At 41.7% G+C, this 20,655-nt stretch overlaps 1 protein-coding gene across 4 annotated transcripts; it reads right to left on the reverse strand.

Moving 5' to 3' along the window:
* Positions 1-324: 324 nt before the first annotated feature.
* CSNK1A1 (casein kinase 1 alpha 1) lies at positions 325-19,867 on the reverse strand. 4 transcript variants are annotated; one of them, XM_072146203.1, is made up of 11 exons: positions 19,321-19,866; positions 15,443-15,549; positions 13,351-13,477; positions 12,687-12,785; positions 9,798-9,881; positions 7,983-8,122; positions 6,478-6,556; positions 6,217-6,291; positions 5,641-5,747; positions 5,295-5,407; positions 325-1,401 (listed from the first exon to the last, which is right to left on the reverse strand). In XM_072146203.1, exons 1-11 carry the CDS (start codon positions 19,441-19,443, stop codon positions 1,394-1,396), a joined length of 1,062 nt encoding a protein of 353 aa, XP_072002304.1. In that variant the 5' UTR covers positions 19,444-19,866; the 3' UTR covers positions 325-1,393. The 4 variants fall into 4 exon arrangements, with proteins under 4 accessions (XP_072002304.1, XP_072002302.1, XP_072002305.1 ...); XM_072146201.1 differs by having other exon boundaries at positions 5,259-5,407; XM_072146204.1 differs by lacking the exon at positions 9,798-9,881 and having other exon boundaries at positions 5,259-5,407; positions 19,321-19,860.
* Between the last annotated feature and the right edge of the window lie 788 nt (positions 19,868-20,655).

The raw sequence follows: 20,655 nt of genomic DNA on the forward strand, positions 1-20,655 counted from the left end.
AACAGGTTCATTCACAAAAAAAAAAATGTCACAGCCGATGAGCTTATGTGTAAATGTCCTTTGTCATGATAGATGCCCTTGTTAAGAACGTTTCAAGTAATCATGACCAATATAAATTTGTACGGTGATGAGAGAAGCAGCTATTGTCCTGCCGTCTTACACTAAAAGGGGTCATATGTAATGGTCCTTACAGGGGATGATTATCTCTAGTGTCCACCCGGCATCCTTCGTATACATTAACAGTCAACCATTTGGAAAACAAAGTACGAGGTAACTAACAGCTTGAAGTGTAAAACATTTCTAATCTAAGTACAAAAACGGGGATCGATTTTTTTTTAGTTTTTAATGAACTTGTAAACAAACAAAAATGTTCAAAATAAAAACAAAAGATATCCCAGATCATGTTTACAGTGATTACATTTCCTAAGCCACTTAAACAAGCTTTTAGCTGACGGATGTTATCTAGATTGTGACAAGGCGGCTGCAGTTTGCTTTGTACAAGTTACTTCCCATTTGCTAAAGACTAGAACTGCCCGGTCATATATTTTTTTTCTAGGTCTGCACTGTAGATGTCGTCCTCTTTTAAAAACACAAAGAACAGCTCAGTTAGACTATTCAGCTTAAAATTGTAATCTTTGGTTAAATCAGGGACATTTATTGGTTTCAGATTATCAAGAAATGGCTGACTGCTGTGGATGTACATCAAGGAAGAGAAGCCGCTACTGCCCGGAGATCCTAATAACCTGGAGCCATGTGGTCACCATAATAACCATACAAGGTGACAGACGAGAGATCATAAAGAAAGTTCTAGTTGCTCATTCACTGCAGGACACCTACTTGTGTAGCAAGTGGGGTCTTACAATGCAACAGCTAAGAATGTTTTAAGTGTACAACTTAAAGAAAAAAAAACACAGAAGTAAAAGGAAATTGGAAGGAACAGCGTTTTCTCTTTAGGCTTGGGTTGTCACAACTGTCTCTAGGAAACCACATCATGTTGCTCTTCTGAAGTCATAAGCAGTGTAAGGTTCGAGAGGTTAACCATAGGAACGAAAATAAAATTGGCATATGCACAATTTCTTCCACCACTCTGTTCAACGCCAGATAACTGAACCACCCGTCCCACGCTTTCAAGGAAGAGGGGGAATTGCAATCAAAAAACTGGACACCATGTTTCACTAATCTTAGTGATATTCACAATTATTAACAGCAGCTACAAGTCGGCACGTCGACACCGCAGGTAGCCAGTTTAGACTGAAATAAAGTTCCTTTTACACCAAGTAAATGGTCTCCCACAACAACTGGCAAGTGGACATATGAACTAAAAATCTCTAGGCTTTAAGGGAGTGACGGGTCCAGCTCGTGCCAGGAACTGCAATGTCTGCTCCTTGCGTATTCAAAATCCTGTGGGGAAAAAGGGAAAAGACAACAATTACCAACTTTTAGAATGAAACGCTAAAGGTAACAGCTGATAACCACAAGCAAGACCAGAAATGTCAAAATTAAGACAGGGAAGGGAGGTGAGGGTAGGATAATCTATACTAGTCACTATGGCATTGCCTATACTGGAGGTGCAGTCCATTCTTCAACCATCTCATCATGGTCACATGTGAAGAGACTTCATCAATCTTCTATTATTACTTCATAGGGAGCTGTAGCAGTCCAATCCAATGGTGCCCCCTGTACAATGGGGGAGGTGTTATCAGATAGTTTGGTTTCTTTGTCCGCTAGTCTACTTTTATCATGTTGTAAATGTTGCTACATTAACAATTTAAAAAGTTGTTTAAAAGCATGCTTTGTCCGTAAAGAAAGGTAATTATTTATGACCCTGTGCAACAATTAAACTCTTATTACTCATGCTTTACTATAATGCAACACAAGTGAACTTGTTGGACATCGATTATGTAAAACGATATGCGAGACTATGTCCCATTGCTAACTATTTGACCATTTTATGAATTTTTTGGTGTATTGCCCTTAAAAGAATTAAACTAAAAACCTTTGGGGGGAGGTATTCAAATAAGTGTCAGTTCCCTAAGCTGGCATATTGGTTTGGTAAACAGCTTGCACTTTTAGTGTAAAGAAAAGGCATTTATGTTTTATATGCCTTAAAATTAGCAGAAGAGTTGGAACCACATTGTGATCAATTCTTAAATAAATTCAGATCCTGTAGTTATTTGCAGTATACCCGAAACTGGCTGGAGTGCGACTTTTTAGGCTGCAACATTTGTAAAAGTCGCAAAAACTCAACATAAAATATGAACAAACAAGGCTGAATGACAAAGGTGGTGAATTTCACAGGTTGACCAGAAAAGTTGCACCAGTTTATGCACTAAAACTAGATATGCTAGAAGATTGAGCCTATTATAACACCCCTCACGAGATCAGCAACTATTTGTTTTCTTGTATTTGCTGGCAATCCAATAGGTCTAATGTCCCACAGATTCTGGGTCAAGTGCTGGGACATAGAAATGTTCTCTTTGCAGTAAACCACAAACTTCTGTAAAGAGACAATTGAAACTACTCTGCTTAATATAAACACATCAAAAAATGTTTAATTTTCAATAATCTAATGTACAATGCAGTAATACCGAGTCCTGAACCTGTTTGTATGAAACCGTCCCACTGGGCTGGAAGATGCATCATTATCTGTGCATCAATAATACAAGGGGAGGCTTTGTCTGCACCCATGGACACAATTGCCAACAAACACGGTTACCAGGAAACCCCGAGCAGCAATGGAAGACGGACACATTCCATATGGTGCAACAAAAGGCGGAGTCAAAGCAAACATCCTGGAAGGCTTTATATTTGCTTTTTCCTATGATGAAAAGTGACTTCAGTTCAAAACTCGGCATTGTAAAAAGACCAGGCATAACTACCAACCAACAAATAGGATTACAAACTAGCCTAGCAAGTCTAATCGTGAGAGTAGTCATTACATACTCAGACAAGTGAAAACAAACAGAAAAAAGTGCACGGCCCTTAGGCTTGTCCATACACAGACCACAAAAATAATGCAAATGTAAGTAAAAGCACAAGTTTCCCAGTGGAAATGAACTAGAAGAGTGATACAGCAAGTGCTTCAAGTAATACTCCTGTCTATCAAAATCCAATTGTCTGAGCTTAAGGTCTATCTATACAATGAAAAGACTAGAAGTATGGAGAGAAAAGGGGAATGGGGGAAAAGAAAAAAAAAAAACAAAAAAAAAAAAAACACTAAGCAATTTAAGGGTTCATGAGAACAGTATCTGAAAACGCATTGTACAGATAAGATATTCAGTGATTTCCAATACCAGGAACAAAAAAAGGCAAGAGTTAAGGATTAGCAATGAAGCTGATCCCAGAACTAATCCGGGCATCTACCAACAAGAGGACAGTCTAGACAACAATATAAAGACCACCAAAAAGGCCTTTATGGGGTGCATGTGCTTCTAGGTCACTGAAATGATCCTGTTCTGAATCCTTAGTTACTGCTTTAGTTCAGTTTCCTTCTGAACACTTATTGTGCATTATCCCCAGCCCTGGTCAGATCTCCACATTCTCACTTTTCGCAGAAAGCTTCACTCAAGTTCGCCAGTAGGGCAGCAGACCTGTGGACAGCAAGAGGTTTAATACGGGCTACAGGTACAATAGACGACTAACCTAAGAACAGTCAGGGTGCATCAATATAAAAACAAAACACTGGTCTTGCTGAGGAAATATATTGAAAAGAATGACAAAGTATCAGTATGCAAACAGAATAAATGAATGGCTAACAAAATGTTTTCCAGGAAAATTGTGACCGTTTGATAAATGTATGGAATGTTCATGCCATTAAGGGAAAACCTATAAACCTTTCCCTCCCCATAAGCCTGACAAAGATTGACTGGATGAGCAAGGCGCATAATGTGTGGGGGACAGTGCTGACATAAGGAGTCTACATTTATTTGCCCACTTAATATATGCAGAGGGACTCAATACCATTTCAAATTAAGAAATAACCTTGAGGGGGCATCGGCTGCTTGCATCAATTCTCCCCCATAGAAGAGCATTTCCAGTTTAGTTTTCAGTCAAGAGTCTTAACAAAACCTGCACATCCTTTAACTCCCTAAAACAGTGGTGGCGAACCTATGGCACTGGTGCACTCGGAGCCCTTCTTTGTGTGCCATCTACCCAGCATAGATTTTAACGCATAAGGCTGAAGGTTTCTGCTAGTCCCAAGAAGCACAGGATGTGCTCAACACAATTTTAAAGCAACACATCTTGAGCATGGTGCAGAGGGAGTCAGATTAACTTTGAGGCTCTTGCTCTGGGCTCCAATAATCTAGATTAATAATCCAGAATCCCCTCCTTTTAATGGTATTGATGTCATCAGATGGCAAATTTTCTTTTAGAGCTGTGGAATAGCAGGGAGCATTAAGTTAGCAATAAGTAGCCGTTTAAATTGCCATGTTGGCACTTTGTCATAACTGGCTTTTGGGCACTTTGTCTTGAAAAGGTTTGCCATCGCTGCCCATAATAATCAATTAGGTCAATAGATATTCAAGGCATCATCCCAAGATTCTGATCGGTGGAGGTCTTTATGAAGTGACCCCCACAAGTTATGGGAACAGGGTCCTTACCGATGAGACCCTGCACCAATCATGAGAATATCCCCCCCCCTTCTTGATATTACTAATGGAATGAAGCGGCATGACAACCCAAATGACATTATAAAACAGTCACAATTATCCAGTCATTGTTGTAGAATAGAGACCACCACCATAGCTTACAATCCTGATATCAAAAGGGACCTGACACATGCCAAAAGTCCCTTTTGCAACAGGGAGACCAAAAGAAAATGAACATTACCAAAAAAAAAAAAAAAAAAAGCAGCAAATTTCAGCTCCCAATACTCCTTAAAAGTGTTAGGTCCAGGAATGTGAACTAAGAAGGTTGCACATTCACACCACCAAAACTGGTCCCCACATTTGGAAAAGGGAGTTAATGCAAGAGAGAGATGCAGTTAAGATGACCCCAAATCCCAGAAGATGAGAGATTTCTATATATATCAATACACAAATAAGGAAATTTGAATTTAAAGTTAGTAGTCAAATTCTCCAAGGACGTCTTTTTGGATTTTTGTTTAATCCTCAGTTTTGTACCTTTAACAGGCCAAATTGGTTTTAAACCACCTCCTCGATCTAACACTCTGAATTGTCAAAACCAAATAGTTTTTTTGTTTTCCCCTAATGATAATTTGATTTCCCTTAAACGTCTCTTGGTTCTTGGCTACTAACCTTTCATGTTACTCTTGGATTTGTCAGTTTGCTTGCCTGTGGGGGTTTGGGCTTGCTGGCCCTGCCCACTGGAGGAGGCCGCTTGCTGAGCTGCCTTCTGCTTCAACATTGTCCAGTCAAATGTGTAGTCATATTGGTGATTCAAAGTTCTGGAGAACAAATCAGAAGAAAACGTTACAAAAACACAACCACATAAAGCTATGCAGAAACTTCTAAGATAAGCTTTGTATTCTTAATGTGTTGTTCTTAGGAATGTATTCTTAATCCGATACATGCCTTCTATGCTACACGTTTCCCGAATACATCATTTAAGACAATCTACTAAATTTCTATTAAAATTCAGGCTCAGTTTATTCTATTGCACTTTTTTGTATGTACAAACCTGAACAGGATCCTGAAGAGCTGCCGCAGGTACATGTAATCCGGTGCCTCTTCGAAACGCAATCCACGACAGTAATTAAGATACATAGCAAATTCTGCAGGAAATCCCTAGAAAATTAAATTGGGTGAACTAAACAAACATGACACCTTATTGGAAGCTCAGTTCTGCCTAAGGCCTCATGCACATGACCATATGGGGGCTGGTAATACAGCCACATAATGGTCCCCATAGAGGTCTATGGAACCCAGCCACGGTGCTGTGAGCAATAAGAGTCTCACCACAGCGTGCCATAGGTAGGCTGCCGTTTTAACAGCTAGGTGACTTGGTTTTTAATGGAGAGGGGAGATGTAAGGAGTGCTCACCACATCTCCCTTCCCCAACCCGCCATGTGCATGAGGCCTACAGCTGACCATTTGTCATAAACAAGAGATTGCACTTCCCGGCCTCCCAGGAAGAGATGCATTAGCGCAGCTTAAATACATTTTTGGTTTACTGACTATTGTACAGAATGAACAGTCATTTCCATTCTACAAAAAAACTACACATGTATGATGCTCTATTGCTTCAGACGCTTACCTTACACAAAACCTCAACAGGAGTCGACATCTTCTTTTCACTGATCTTTTCGTATTTTTGTTTCTTGGTTGCTGCCTGTGGAACATGTGGTTCACAATATAAAAACGTTGTGCAATATAATACTAAACACGATGGAAACAGGCACACTCCACATACAAAACAAAAGGAACGAGAGGATAAGGTTGCTCAACATTCAATACAATCTGCATCATAATCAAATTCTATCTAAAGAATATTTCAAAGGTTCAGAGCATGGCATACCTTCAAACCCTGCCAAGGAAGGCTGGTTCTGTTGAAATACATTAGCACATATCCTAGAGACTCCATATCATCACGACGACTGTGGAGAGAGTAAGATATAAGAAGTCAACATCTGCATCTCAAATAAAACTAAATAAATGAAATAAAATAAACCCAGTCAAGCAGTGCATGGCAGCAGTTTCAAAGCACTAGGAAATCCTCCTGAAGCGCTGGAGACCTATGTGGGTGGTTCTAGTATCAGAAACCACCTTCCTTAAAAGATTGTAATCTGACAATTGTCACTACAGGAATTGCCCTCAAAGTGGTAAAAATACTAACTCCTCGCAATTCAGTGGTGGCCTTTGCACCCAACAAAGACCACCACTGCTGTCACTCAGGAGGGAGAAGTTTCAAGTGCACACAGGGTGAGGGACCACTATCTGGCCACTTGAAGGAGAGAGAGAGATTCTTGATAAAGATGATGCCAGAAAGTAATGCAGATACTTAGGTGCTGGTTATGTATTGCAGGCCTCCAGGGAAAGTTTTACAGGCTTAAAAGATACAAGGGGGGAAAAAAAACAAACAAAAACCTGGTAGGACTTAGGACCTAGGTCACTAAAAGGAAATTACCAAATAAAATTCCAGCACAATAAACTTGCAGGAACTTACTCAGGCACCCGGACTGTGATAATCTTATATTTGTAATCCCTCTCCTACTTCCTTCTAAAAATCAACTTTTAGAATTAGGCTAATAAGTCAGCTGGGTGGTGTTGCCAGACCCCATCCGTGCTGCAGCTTCACAGAATGTTACAATGTGCTGGAGCACTTCCCACTCCCACTGTGTTGAAACTTCCTCTGCTGCAGCTATTTCATGGGAGGGAGCAGGAGGAGATGTGCTCCTGCACAGTTTAACAGCCTGTGAAGCTACAGCAAATAACCCCCCACCTCCACAAGAGGTCCTTTTGGCTCATTTTAGAAGGGAAACCATGGATAGAATCATTAAGATTACCACAGTCACAGTGCCTGCATGACTAAGTGTCCCTGGTTTATCTGTGCATAATATTGATGGTAGATTTCCTTCAATGCAGGAATGCACTAAATGATGATGTACACAAGACGTTTTTACTGGTGAAGTCTCATCTCTGCCCATCACATATTATATATTATATATGAATTTGAGTGTTCAATTTGGAGCTTAATGTTGTAAACGTGAAGTTGTAGAATTTAGGACTTTTTGCATCAGAAAACTGAGCATTAAATGGGATTTTAGGTTTTCCTATAAGTCAGTGGGGGTCCAGGGTCAGAAAATGGACAACATCATTACCAATTCCCCTACAAAGGAACATCACACTATATGTGAAGAAAAGTAAACAAATGGGAATCTGCAGAGTAGTTTCTAAAAAGATGAAAGGAAATGGAGATAAAACAGAGGGAAGGAGCAGGAAGTTGTAATACAGTTTGAGTTTAGAATTCCTTTAAAACAAATGCAAATAAAAACTGATATTGTAGTATACAAGTAACTTTACCTTTGCTCAATTCCTAAGTGGGCATTAATACTGGCATAGCGAGCTGTGCCAGTCAAGTTTTTGTCTTCTCTGTAAGGTATGTGCTGCCTTGTTCTGTTGTCTCTGTACTTTTTGGCCAGACCAAAGTCTATTAGGAATAACTTGTGGTTGAAAAATAAAAATATACAGTATTAATATTAAGAGCATTAAAACAAAAAAAGAGCAATGTTGATAAAACATGGATGCTTTCATTATACACAGAGGGAGGCCATACAGTTTAACAATAAATAATTCAAGGGCAATAGATTGTGGCTGTAGCTATACTGATACAATCAAATTTTGCATACAGTTCTGCAACTTTGATGTAACCAAAGTTTACCACAGAACACATACAATGGACAAAAAAAAAATAAAAAAAAAAAAGAATCAAGGTGCTGCATTTCCAATCATACAATCGCTTATTCCTTACACAATGTTCCCTGCGGCACAAAGAGGACATGCACAGACATGCAAGACTCCAAGATCTAATGCGGTTATTGTTCCAAAACAAGAGAAAAGCCTCCACCAAGCTACCGAAAACCTGACAAACTGCACGAGTAAAGATGGAGCTACTAATGAACACAAGGCATTGTGTGGTAGCTGCTCTGGCAGGGCTCGGATATTGCTCTCTAGACTTGGAATTGCATTATGGCTGAAAACTGACTTATCCCACATAGAATTTGATAATATTACATTTTTTACTTTTTTTCCCCAAAAGGTAGCACTAATCCTATAAATAATCCCCAAGTCTCATGTTGCTCGTGGTCCAATAGAGGGATCTAAAAATAGCAAGGTACACTTACCTCTCCAGCACTGTGCCAGCCGCCACCACCTCTTTATACAAAGTATGGCGATAACGGAAGGCAATGCACCGGAGAGCAGAGAATATACATTGCCCGGCGGGCATACATCAGCGCCAGGGAGAGGAGAAGGGGGAGAGCACCGCTCTCCCCCGCCCCTCTCCATACAGTAACATAGGGTCTGGCACCGTATTCCATTGAAAGATAGGACATGCCCATCCCATACTTTCGTGTGAATGTAGTCCTATACAGAAGTTAAATGGCGGCGACAGTGTGCACCTTTTACAGCCCAGATGTAGCTGTTGGCCAGCATTGCACCAGAGGCAAGTAAACCTTGTTTGTTATATCCCCTTGGGCCCATTTGTAATGCAAAAGCAGCAGAGCATATACAAAAGTTTAAAAAAAAAAAAAAAAAAAAAAGTCTTATCCAAAGTGTTTTCATATGACAGATCACACCAAATCTAGCCAATCCCTAAAATGTAAACATATTATAGACTACTAGAAAGCACAATGTAGACAAGACAAAAGGAAAAAAATAAAAATAAAAAAAAAACACAACTCCAATGTATCTGCACTTGACCAAGTTGCAGCAAGACAAGCAAAACCATGCAAGTCTTCAATATATTAAAGATGGTGGCGTGCAACCTTTCCATTGGATCATTGTGGCAAACAAGGCATGCAGCTGCACAGGTCCTAAAAAAGGGATGTGAACTGGTTCCCTTTGTCTTCTCTGAAGCATGCTCTTATGCAGGTTGCACAACAAACATGGTAAAATAAAGTCTTCAAAAACATTCAGCAATAAACAAAGCAAATAAGTTCTTATTAATGTTGCATGTTTGCCAAGTATGTCTGAATAATGCCAACATAAGAGGTGCTTGTGCAAGGCCTGGATTGTTTGGTTACAATAAGTAAAAAGGGAAAAACCAAGGGTAAAAAAAAATAAAAAAAAAGCACATGAATTTGGGGTGGAGGGTGGAAAAGGAGACAGTTTTCAGACCTGGTTTAATCCTGAGAAAGATGGGTCCTGAGAAGTACTAACAGTCATGCTTCTTTTCCTCTTCCCCACTGGAGATTCGAAACACTGAACAGACAATAGAGGGTGGCAGTGCATCAAACAGTATCGCTAACATTGCAACAATGGCCGGCGCAGACAGGCAACACCGAGGCGGTAACAGGGGAGTCAAATGCCATCCTCCTTCCACCAAGTAGCTAGCTAAGGAGAACTTCCATTTTTATTACCCCCTTCCAAATCCAATTTCTACAAATTACCCCCGTATTTCAGAAAAGGCCATTCAAGGTTATGACACTGTCCACTTGGCAAAAGCCAATTTTTCTCTTTTTTATGGATTCCTTCTCTAGCACAGGAGCAAAGTGCCCCTCTGTTAGGGGAGGAGGCCACAAAGCTGACACTTCATTTCCCAAAATGCCCTTCCTCAAACACCCATTCACATGGTGATTAAGATCTGCAGAAAATCTTCAGTAAGGAAGAGGTGTAAGGCATTTTGTCACCTGAATTACAGTGATAAGCATGCAGGCCTTATTACTACAAAAGCTTCCTGTGGGGAGAGATAACGCAGGCGCCCTCCCTCTATGGCACATACTCAAGACTATCCTGTCCAACATAAACATTGGGAATTGCCTTTTGGATTTCTGCAATCTGGACTATGGAAATCACTGCTTAGGGTGTACATGGTATCTGCAGGAAAGGAAAGGAAATGCCAGAGAAGGGGAGGAAGGGTTTTAAAAAAAAATAAAATAAAAAAACATGGCCATTTCGGAGTAACAGGGGAAAAAAAGTTTTTCCAAAAACCCCATTTAGCAGAACAGTGTATATATTGTGTAGGGGTAAGAGGCAATCCTAAAAGTCAAACAATAGCACACATTTCTGATTCTCTAAGCATTTTTATGGGAGGCTTGGTTACAGGAAAAACCTAATCCAGGGAAGGAGATTAATATAAGCCTGGCCTATTTTTGTCAGCGATAAAACCCATTGAGGGGTTTTGAGCACAGGAACTTTTGTTAAGCAGAGGAGATCCACTGCAAAAATAGCAGTCTGGGCTCATTTATATCTCATATGAACCTGTGGAAACGGACTAAGGTTCTGGTTCCTTCTATGGACCATACTGTACAGTGGAGGGGAGGAAAGGCATCAAACAGAAATGCCTGTTGAGCTGCAGCGCTGTCACAGGCAGCTGCAATCTGCTGGTTTCTGATGCGTATGCCGCTGCAATATCGTCACGATGGGAAGGCAGAGCTCAACCTTTGCATTGCCAAGGTCAACTTCTGCACCACAATCCACAGCAAAAAGCAACTTGTCACTTATTTGCTGCGGATCAGATATGTGGATATTTTTTATAGGGCTGCATGCATCTACCTGGACCATACTCTTTGGGCCCTTTAAACAGCGTTGTTGGCAGACTAACCCTTTGTGTTCAATATATAACCTATCCCTTTTTTTTTTTAAATTCTATTCAGGTTTAGAAAATCAGAAGTGTGTGTTTAGGCAGGAATGGGGAGGATGTACACCTTCTGCCTCAACTAGTTAAAGCATATTATGACCCAAGTGTAAAAATTTGCTCCCACCTGATTGATGCAAGTGAATGGCAGAATGGCAACCATCATGAAAAATAAACCTTGTAACGTGACATCAGCATTCTGTAGATTGTACAGCTCTGATAGATATAGATATATCTATACACATACCAGTACACAAAAGGGAGACGCTCTGTGCAGACAGATTAAATCATAGCATTTGTCTGGCTGCTCAAGCATCACAAATGCCAAAAATAAAGGAAATAACAGTCCCGTTGTACATGCTGGGTACTGTGCAATATACAGGCAATGACGCCCAGTATTGGATGCCCAGGTTTTATCTTGTGCTGAACATGTGCCGCAAACATGCTACAAATCCATTGTAAGGTTTTGCAACATGGAAAATAAGGCAATATCCTAACACATGGAAACCCAGAACAGGCGCCACTGCTAATATTAATATAGGGGAAAAAAAAACCCTGTGGTGTGAAATTGAAAAGAGATAACACTTGTTTAATGTCAAGAACTGATAAAATGCCTTCAAAAATAGCAAAATTTATTTTAGTCACGATAGTTGCCCATTTTAGCCATGTCCTAATTAAAAAAAAAATTTTTTAAAAAGCCATTGCGTGTTTAGGGAGGCTATAGCACCTCTGCGTTTTCTGGCCTTGAGTTGGCATTCATACAGGCAAACAAAGGTAAACATTATCCACAACCAGATAACAGATAGAACAATTGGCAATCTTGCGCCTTAAGTTGGTGATCACATTTATAGTACGAAACTGTCCCCAGTTATAGTTTATGCACAGCATGCTTATTGATTTGCCAATTGCTGCCTGTCTGCCCGCTTTTAACATATTGGTACCTTCAATGAAGCATGTTATGTTAGCTCAGGAAAATACTAGAGATGAAATATAGATTGAAAAATCATGCAAAAATATAAAAATAATAAAGATATCCATGACCTACAGCAGCAATCTATGGCAGAGCTGCAATTAAAATGAGGTATGCAGTGTATGTATTCACCCCACTGTGCAGAGCCCTAAACGCCAGACTGGTAAACTAAACCAAGCCTTCTGATGCAAAAGGCTTCAGGTTGACATGTCGGTCTCTAATACTGACAACCTTTGACACCCCCCCCCCTTGTGTATGCATAACTCCTTTTAATCACAACTCAGATACATTGTGTTTAGTACAAATCTACAGCAACACATGAAAGTTGATTATGGCAATAACTAATTTGCTCAGATTAGACAGTATGTGAACATGATGTAGGATTATATAAATAGACTGGATGGAAAGACGGCAAGATAAAGCAACAGATAGTCATAGCGAAAACTCACACAATACTAACCTTATTACAATGACGTCCGATGCCCATTAGGAAGTTGTCTGGTTTGATGTCTCTGTGTATAAAATTCTTTGTATGGACATATTCAATTCTACTGATCATCTAAGAACAGAAAATTGAAAACCTTTACAGTACATGCAAGGAACAAAAGTAAAAAATAAAAAGTTTGCCTAGAATAAATTAAAGGGGTTGGCTACTCCTTTACATAAAAAACCCTCACACTGGAGGCTGCCATTAGAAGAAGCTAGAAACAGGAAGATGTGCAGGATGAGAATAACAGGAAAGGCTAAAGCTCTCACAGGAGGCAAAGACACAGGTACATATACATGCCACTACCCATCTAAAGGAAGAGATTTATTGAAAAGTAGCAAAGGACTTTAATACGAGTTGTTTTAAAGGGAATCTACCAGCAGGATGAAGGACTGTATGCAAATAAGCTCATTTGCATACAATCCTTCACCCTGGTGGAACATGCCCTTTAAGACCTACTGAAGCACAAGAGAATATGAAATTCACCAATATACACAGCAGCTACTTAAATGCTGTCACATACACTTCTACCTCCTCATACAAGTTACCATGATGGCACTTGGTACACTAGTCACATGACAGGTAGCAGTCAACTAAAGCAAGCTCGGTGTTTACATAAAACGTATTAAAGCATTACCTGGTCTGCTAACATAAGCACAGTTTTCATAGTGAATCTGCGTGAACAAAAATTGAAGAGGTCCTCAAGACTTGGCCCCAGCAAATCCATGACTAGAACATTGTAGTCCTTTTCTTGTCCATACCACCTAAAAGATGAAGCAATGTATTAATACTGTGTCTTCCATAACAATCCCCCACATATCTAGGCTACTGGGGCAGATTGAAAATTCACTTAGGTTAGTTGCTCAATCAAATGTGGTTCAAGAAAAACTCCATGTGCTGGCAGGATATTGTAGACAAAACCTTATTACTTCACTCCAGTGATCCCAGTTTCAGTATGGGAAATCCCTACAGCGCATGGAGCATTTTTCTCAAACTGATCTCTCATGATGTAAAAAATTCCCAGTCATGGTGTCTGGATGCATAAGCAAGTGTCCCTGGTTTATTCAGGTCTAATTTTTAAGACTGATTTCCTTTAATAAAAGTGAAAGAAAAGTAGACAACTGCCTCTCAATCTACTGCAGTTTCTAGGAGTCTGTATTGCTTGTGTAATAGTCCAGAAATAAGTGTCCCAAAATGCAGTGCCAGCTTCATTTCCTTCCTAGGGAGCTTTCATTTCAGGGCACAAGCACTAGTGCCAGCTCAGCCTTTAGAACAGACAAAAACTTGTACCTGATCTAGAACCAAGTTTTGTATCCACCAGTCCAGAGAGATTTCAGAATGTAGAGCAAATAATGAATGGTAACACACAGTGCAATGGTCTTGGCCATCTTGGCAATTCAGGTCTCAGCTCCATCAAGAGCACCTCAAATATAGGACATGTCCTTATGGAATCTTATATGGGTTAAGCAGCAGACTGCTGTACGATATAACAAAGCATTAGCTCTGAGTTTAGTGAATAACAGTTTTTTTTTTTGCTTTGGTAAAGCTGCAAACATGAAACGTTCAGACACCAAACATCATCACTTGTCCCATCTGCTAGGACATTTGCAGTCACAGCAGTGAAAAACAAAAATACTAAATATAACTCAAATTACACACAGTCTCTGCATGTGCAGATTATTTATATAGTCTTTACTGAGATCTTCCTGGACCTGATGCATTGGTGCTCCTACTTGTCCAGCCTTCATATATAATGACAGATGTCAAAGACGCTGCAGGCTTTTTACTCTATAAAGGATGTAAGATCCAGACTGGCATTTTATCCTCCAGTTAATTTGATGCCCAGTCCTCCTATTTCTGCAAATATATTAGCTGGCCAAGCATAAGAACAACCAGGTTACATAGCTATACTTACAGGGGTTTTCCCCATGACAGAAAATTCTCAGATTTCAATCCCCTAGTGATGTCATCACAATAATTTTTAACCCTTTACTTGACAATTTTACTTTTTCAGTTGGTGTTTTAGCTCCTATCACTCAGTGATGGTCAGTGTAATATTCCAGATGTGGGCAGTAAACAGACATTATGATCCATCTAGTTCTGCGAGCCGACCGTGTGGTTAGATTATCAGGGTACAGGTTTATATACACTTTAATTTGGAGTCTGAACAGTAGTATATAGTATCTGACACCTCTCCTGTGCCTTCCTCCTCAGATAAATAACATATCTGTCTGTTGCTTGTAGTGCGCCTCAGGCTGCTACAGAACTCAGATTCAATGCATCAGTGAGTGAGCTCCTTCCTGGACTGCAGGGAGCACAGAGAGAGAAAAGCCCTGTGTGGTCTCAGGCAAGATGGCTGCTGACCCTAAAGTCAGAAGTTACAGGGTCGTGTCTAGGAGCAACTGAAATAGTGTACAACAGGACTGATAGAGACAGGTTGGACTTATATCTGAATTGCTGTATTTTTTTGTTACCAGTGAATTAGACAAGCTGATATTTTCTTATCTTGAGTATAAGAAACTTGTCTTCGTGGGAATACCCCTTTAAGGCCGAACCCCTAAGAATGAATGCTTAATGTATTGGCACTTCTGAATTTATACTGGCCTTTAGAGTCACTAGTTAGAGGTCCAAAATGCAAATTATACCCTGGAACATGGAAAATACAACGTGCCAAACCACAAATGTCAATTTACCCACTAGAAGCTGTAGGAGTGAATTGGAAGTCTTACCTGATGTGTGGAATGCCAACGCCACCTTGCAAGATCTTATATAATTTGCTTTCATACAACAGCTGGGGATGGCGAGCTTTCTGCGACTCCAACTTTACAGCGACCTCCTGAATAATAAAATCCATGGTTAGAATCCTTGTGCAAGGCCGCTACTACACACATCCTTATATACAACACAGTCATCACTCTACACCAGTGGTTCTCAACCTTTCTAATGCTGTGACCCCCGCAATACAGTTCCTCATGTTGCGGTGACCCCAAACCATATACAAGAATATTGTATTCGTGCCAAAAATGCAATAAAATCGTGGCTCCGATGGCTTTGGGCGACCCCTGTGTTTTGATTGTTCGACCGCCGCCGGGGTCACGACCCACAGGGCGAGAACCACTGCTCTACAAAAACATATAACACAACAGCATTAGTAAAAGAAAAGCAGTCTTCCCATAGACCACAGATTTCTTGTGTGGACTTCATTGACATGAGGGGTCGGCCGAGCAGGACACATTCCCTCCGATGCCAGGAAATATAGGATATAGTTGATTTATGGGAGGGGTGTAAGGGAAACTATTACAGGGCGTCAGGTGATAGGACTCTGCTATTTGGAATTGACTATTGCAGTCCCGGTACGGCCACAGGATGGTGAAATTTCGGAGCGCTGAACACCAGGTAGAGGGAAGGCACTGCGTAACAACTTATGTTTTTCTTTTGGTTGCTTTGTATCTTCTTTTCAAATTGAAATTTGCTGTTACCCTCATTTGTAACCCCCCCATATTGGATACGACTTGGTATTCATGATTCCTTTCACATTGTTTTCCCTCCCTTCTTATTCTTTTACTGTTATAAAAATCTTAATAAATTTAAATATGAAGAAAAAAAAAAAAGTGATAGGAGAACCCGTGACTAGCTGCATTTTAGAAAATGTGGTGACAAGTTCCCTTTACATGAATTAGTTTCATTTTACACTCCACAGCCAGCTGTACAACACCATCCAAAAGAAAATCCATCCAACAGCTCCTCCAGCATTTCTGGATACAACACTTCATAGCCATAGACCAATGTGGTGCAGATATCACAATGCTTATTGCACAGAATTCCTTATGTCTGCCATTCTGACCGAATACTCCACAGCAATACGTTTTGTCAGTCTCTGGAGGGCCCATGTTTGCTTCTGCTCTAGGGAATGCTGGGAGATGATGTCAACTGAGTTTCCATAGTCACCGAGCTGCACCGGCACTTAGTGCACACCATGGTCAATAGTGACAGTGCCCTTTACGTAATGGCAATAGATCAGAGGCTTGTACTGCAAGGCCTGACAGATCACATTAGATGTGTACACTGGAGATGGGATGTACACGTGAAAACCTCTGATGGAAGGCTACTGCATATTAGTGGGATAGTTGGCGGCAACAACTGCATAGAGCACAGCAAGTGTATGGTCAGTGTTACCTGGCAAAGAAAAGAAACAGGAAGAAAAGGACGTGGCTCCTGGAGAACACACCTTACAGGTGCTGTACACCATTAGGGGATAGCTTACCTAATGGTTATACTAGGCGCTGTCACATTCCCATCATTACCTCACCTCTACAACCATAATACTGATCTAATGGGGGGGCAATAGGGGGCATTGAGGTAACAAGCAGCAGGGGAAGTTGTGAGGTTACAGGACTCCCCCATTTCTGCACATAAGTTTTCCTGTTTTGAGCCTAGTTCACATCTATGTTTTGACTTCAGTTATCCTTCTATTCCAAACAGAGAAAACGGAAAAAGTGGATCAGTACTAAACACCATTCACTGCACAGTGTGTACAGGTATAATTCTGCCTCTGTGTTAGATATATTTCCTTCTGTAATAAATAACAGATTCCCAGAAGAACTGATAACCAATGCACTGACATCAGCAGGTGTTAGAAGAGGGAAGGGAAAAAAAAACAAAAAAAAAAAAAACAGGTCTGTACAGCAGCTCTGCATCACCTCCCCAAGCCATGTACGTTTAACAAGCTGGAATACAGATAGACTGAATCACCAGGAAGGCGAGTGCCATTCTACATCCCTCTATTCTGATGTTATACCCCTCCATACTCTGGATTCACAGGCTGTTACAATGTCTCACTTCTGCCAAGTCAGCATTATCCCCTCCTTGATGTTTTCTCACATAGTGGGAGGTTAGGGGGAAGTGCTCTGCATAGTGTAATAGCTTGTGAATCTGCAGCACAGACAACCCCATACTCATTAGCATAATTATAAGAGTTGATTTAAGAAGGAATGAGGTCATGGGTAACAAATATAAGATGATTACCACGGTCGCGGTGCCTGAATCTATGAGTAAGTGTCGCTGGTTTATCATGGAGTTTGATGGTTGATTTTGTTTAATCCATAATAAATTAGAGTCCAGTCACTTATCCACATATGGGATTATTTCGAGTCCCCTCCACATGAATGTAACAACCTCCATGGTGATAACTAAGCTACGTACCAGAGTCTGCCCTGTAATACAACAAGCCATCTGAGAGATAGAAACCCTTTCAGGAAGCTGGATCCCTGAAGGAAAGCTTCTAGTGGTTTATATTTTTACGGTAAAGAAACAAACCCCCAAACATTTGTCAACAAATACAGAATGTCTATTACAGCTTCTGGTGGACCATTACCAGTAATCGCCTACAACAGCCATGAAGGCTGACTGCTCATGGTGCCACCTCTGACACAACTCATAGTCGTCTACATGGTATGACACGAGTCAGGACCGCTCATGTGAGAGGACAGGGGGCGTCTCAGACTCCAACTGCATAGTCCGGGACGCAGCAGCCATTTTGTGACATCACAGATCAGACCCTTTAACAGGCAAGAAGGAAGGGCATCATGTGACTACATGTTATCCCTAGATTAAGGGCACTTTAATCATACAGTAGTATTCTGCATAGTAAGAGGAAACCCAGTTACTACATCTCTTATTTACTTAAATGCATCCAAATCCCCTAAAACATGCCCCATCTAATACCTATATATACATTGCATATCCATAGGTCACAAGACAAGTGACAGGTAGATCTGGTCCCTGGAGCCATCAAACACTAAAAAAAAACCAGAATAGAGGGACACAAAATGTTAAAGACAATTTCTGGGTTTACCACCTGCTGAGTGATTCGATGGATACACTTCAGTATAAATTGATTTTAGTTCCTATTCTATATTGTTCTTTCTGGGCTTGCGGTAAGTAGCAGATCCTACTGTGACACATGTATACAAGTTTACATATACAGAGAAAGCCCACTAGACACGGATAAACATGAACAAGCGACAGGTAATCTTATATAAATATGCTTGGCTTCCCCTGCTCTATAACATTCTTCCTCAGGGGTTGTTGAGAATAAAAGGATTGTATGTAGCGCTGATTTCCAACTCCATTTACCTAAAGTAGCCAGACAATTCCAGGACAGAGAGAACAGCCATGTTACCCCAATCCTGCACACCCCATCACATCAGTATACATATTATACTCGCTTTCCAATATATAGCGCCTAGAGACTGTCAAGCGGGTGTCTCTGGTGACCAGGGTTTATCACTTTACCATCTCTCAACTGAAAACCTCCCACTTGACAATTTTCTAGCATTGGCCAGACTAATATAGGGGGAGAATAGCCAAAGCCCCCGGCCATCAGGTCAGTATTACACACACCACTTCCAGATAAACCCCCAGAAAGTCTCTCATTTCCTGCCACACGCATAGTTCACCCATATAAGCGCCAGGCCCCGGGTTAGAGTACAGTGGTGTAATAACCCGGGGCAGGGCAGATAATACACCAGTATAAGCCACACAGTAGGGGTCCGGGGCACAGGCCGCGCACACACACCGCCAGGGGGCGCTCCCCGCACTGCGTTACCTCGCCATTAGTGATGTTGATCGCCAGGTAGATGTCCCCAAAGGAGCCCGAGCCAATCTTCCGCACCAGCTTGTACTTCCCTCCGACTATAAACTCCGCTTTGGAGCCGCTACTGCTCGCCATGATCCGGGGAGGCGGGTGACGAGGATACAACAGTCCGGCCGGGGATCACGTAGATGTCCGGGGCACAGGGGGTGACACCTCAGGCTTCGGCTTGCTTTGTCTGTTACACGATGACGGGGCAGCCGTGTGTTCCTGCTCCCCGACTCTCGCTGCCCCCTTGGCCGAGCGATATATGGCTCCCAGTGAGCCTCCCGGACCCTCGAGTGCCGGGTTTCTAAGGTCTTCCCTCCGTTACAGCCGCAGCCCTCCGCTCTCTCCTTAGGCCGCCATCTTGTGTTCTCTTCTTCCTGCTCCCCCCTGCCTTCTCTCCCTCACCACAAAATGCCCTCCTCCGCGCCGCGCTGCACGCTGGGAAGAGGGGAGGGGCGTGAGATGTTATCGCCCGCCGCGTCCTCACTGACTGCCTCTAGCACTCCCCGCCTCCAGCTGGCTGCGCGCGTGACGTCACGGCACACCCCGCGAGCCGCGCCGCCATGTCTCTAATGGGCGCGGGGTTCGCTTCCGCCTTGTGTGCGGATAGACCGGCTCGCCCGGACACTGCAGTGACCTGATATTAGTCGTCATAATCTACCAGAGGTGTATTGTAATGAATCATAAAGCTACAAGTTATTATATGCTTAGGAGAAATGGCGGGTCTGCAGTAACCAGAAGACAAAATGGCGGCTCACTCCTCCCATGTCCCGCCAAAAGGCCCGCACTGACCAAGGAGAGAACGACGTGACGGGAGAAAGTCAGCCTCTCCCTGTCCCTATGGCTACGACACAGACTGCCATGGGCAGGTGACACCACACCTCAGCGCATTACAGGCATTCCTCCTGGAGACGGAGGAGGCCATTACTTGACGTCACGGGGAGTGTCCGCCTCATAATGGAGGCTCGTACTGACAGAAACCTCCCGCCTGTTCTCACCCTAACGAGGCTTCATTCTGGTCCACAGCTTGTGCCACTCAATGCACTATTTCTGCCTCTCACCTGGACTTCAGGCTTTTAAGTTCAGGTCACTGCACTAGAGGTTGGACAAGGCTTGCGGCCATTAAACTGACTTATGAATGAATCCTGAGGGAACATGGAAGTGGTGCTGTCAGACCACATTTTCTACTTCAATTACCCAAAAGTAGAGACATTTTGACAAAGATATAACTCAAAAAGAACTTTAATGTGTCTAAATATACTCTGACACTAAGAGCACCACAAAAACAGGGTCCGATTAGAC

Source organism: Engystomops pustulosus, chromosome 4 (assembly GCF_040894005.1).
Source record: "Engystomops pustulosus chromosome 4, aEngPut4.maternal, whole genome shotgun sequence".
Classification (NCBI taxonomy): domain Eukaryota; kingdom Metazoa; phylum Chordata; class Amphibia; order Anura; family Leptodactylidae; genus Engystomops; species Engystomops pustulosus.

What these genes read in the sequence shown, in the direction of transcription:
- CSNK1A1 (XM_072146201.1), bottom strand. Translation starts at nt 19,443, where the DNA reads ATGGCGAGCAGTAGCGGCTCCAAAGCGGAGTTTATAGTCGGAGGGAAG. An exon ending in GTTGGCATTCCACACATCAG is followed by an intron (nt 13,478 to 15,442) that starts GTAAGACTTCCA and finishes TTCATCTTTTAG; the next exon opens with GTGGTATGGACAAGAAAAGG. An exon ending in CACTTAGGAATTGAGCAAAG is followed by an intron (nt 6,557 to 7,982) that starts GTAAAGTTACTT and finishes CTCTCTCCACAG; the next exon opens with TCGTCGTGATGATATGGAGT.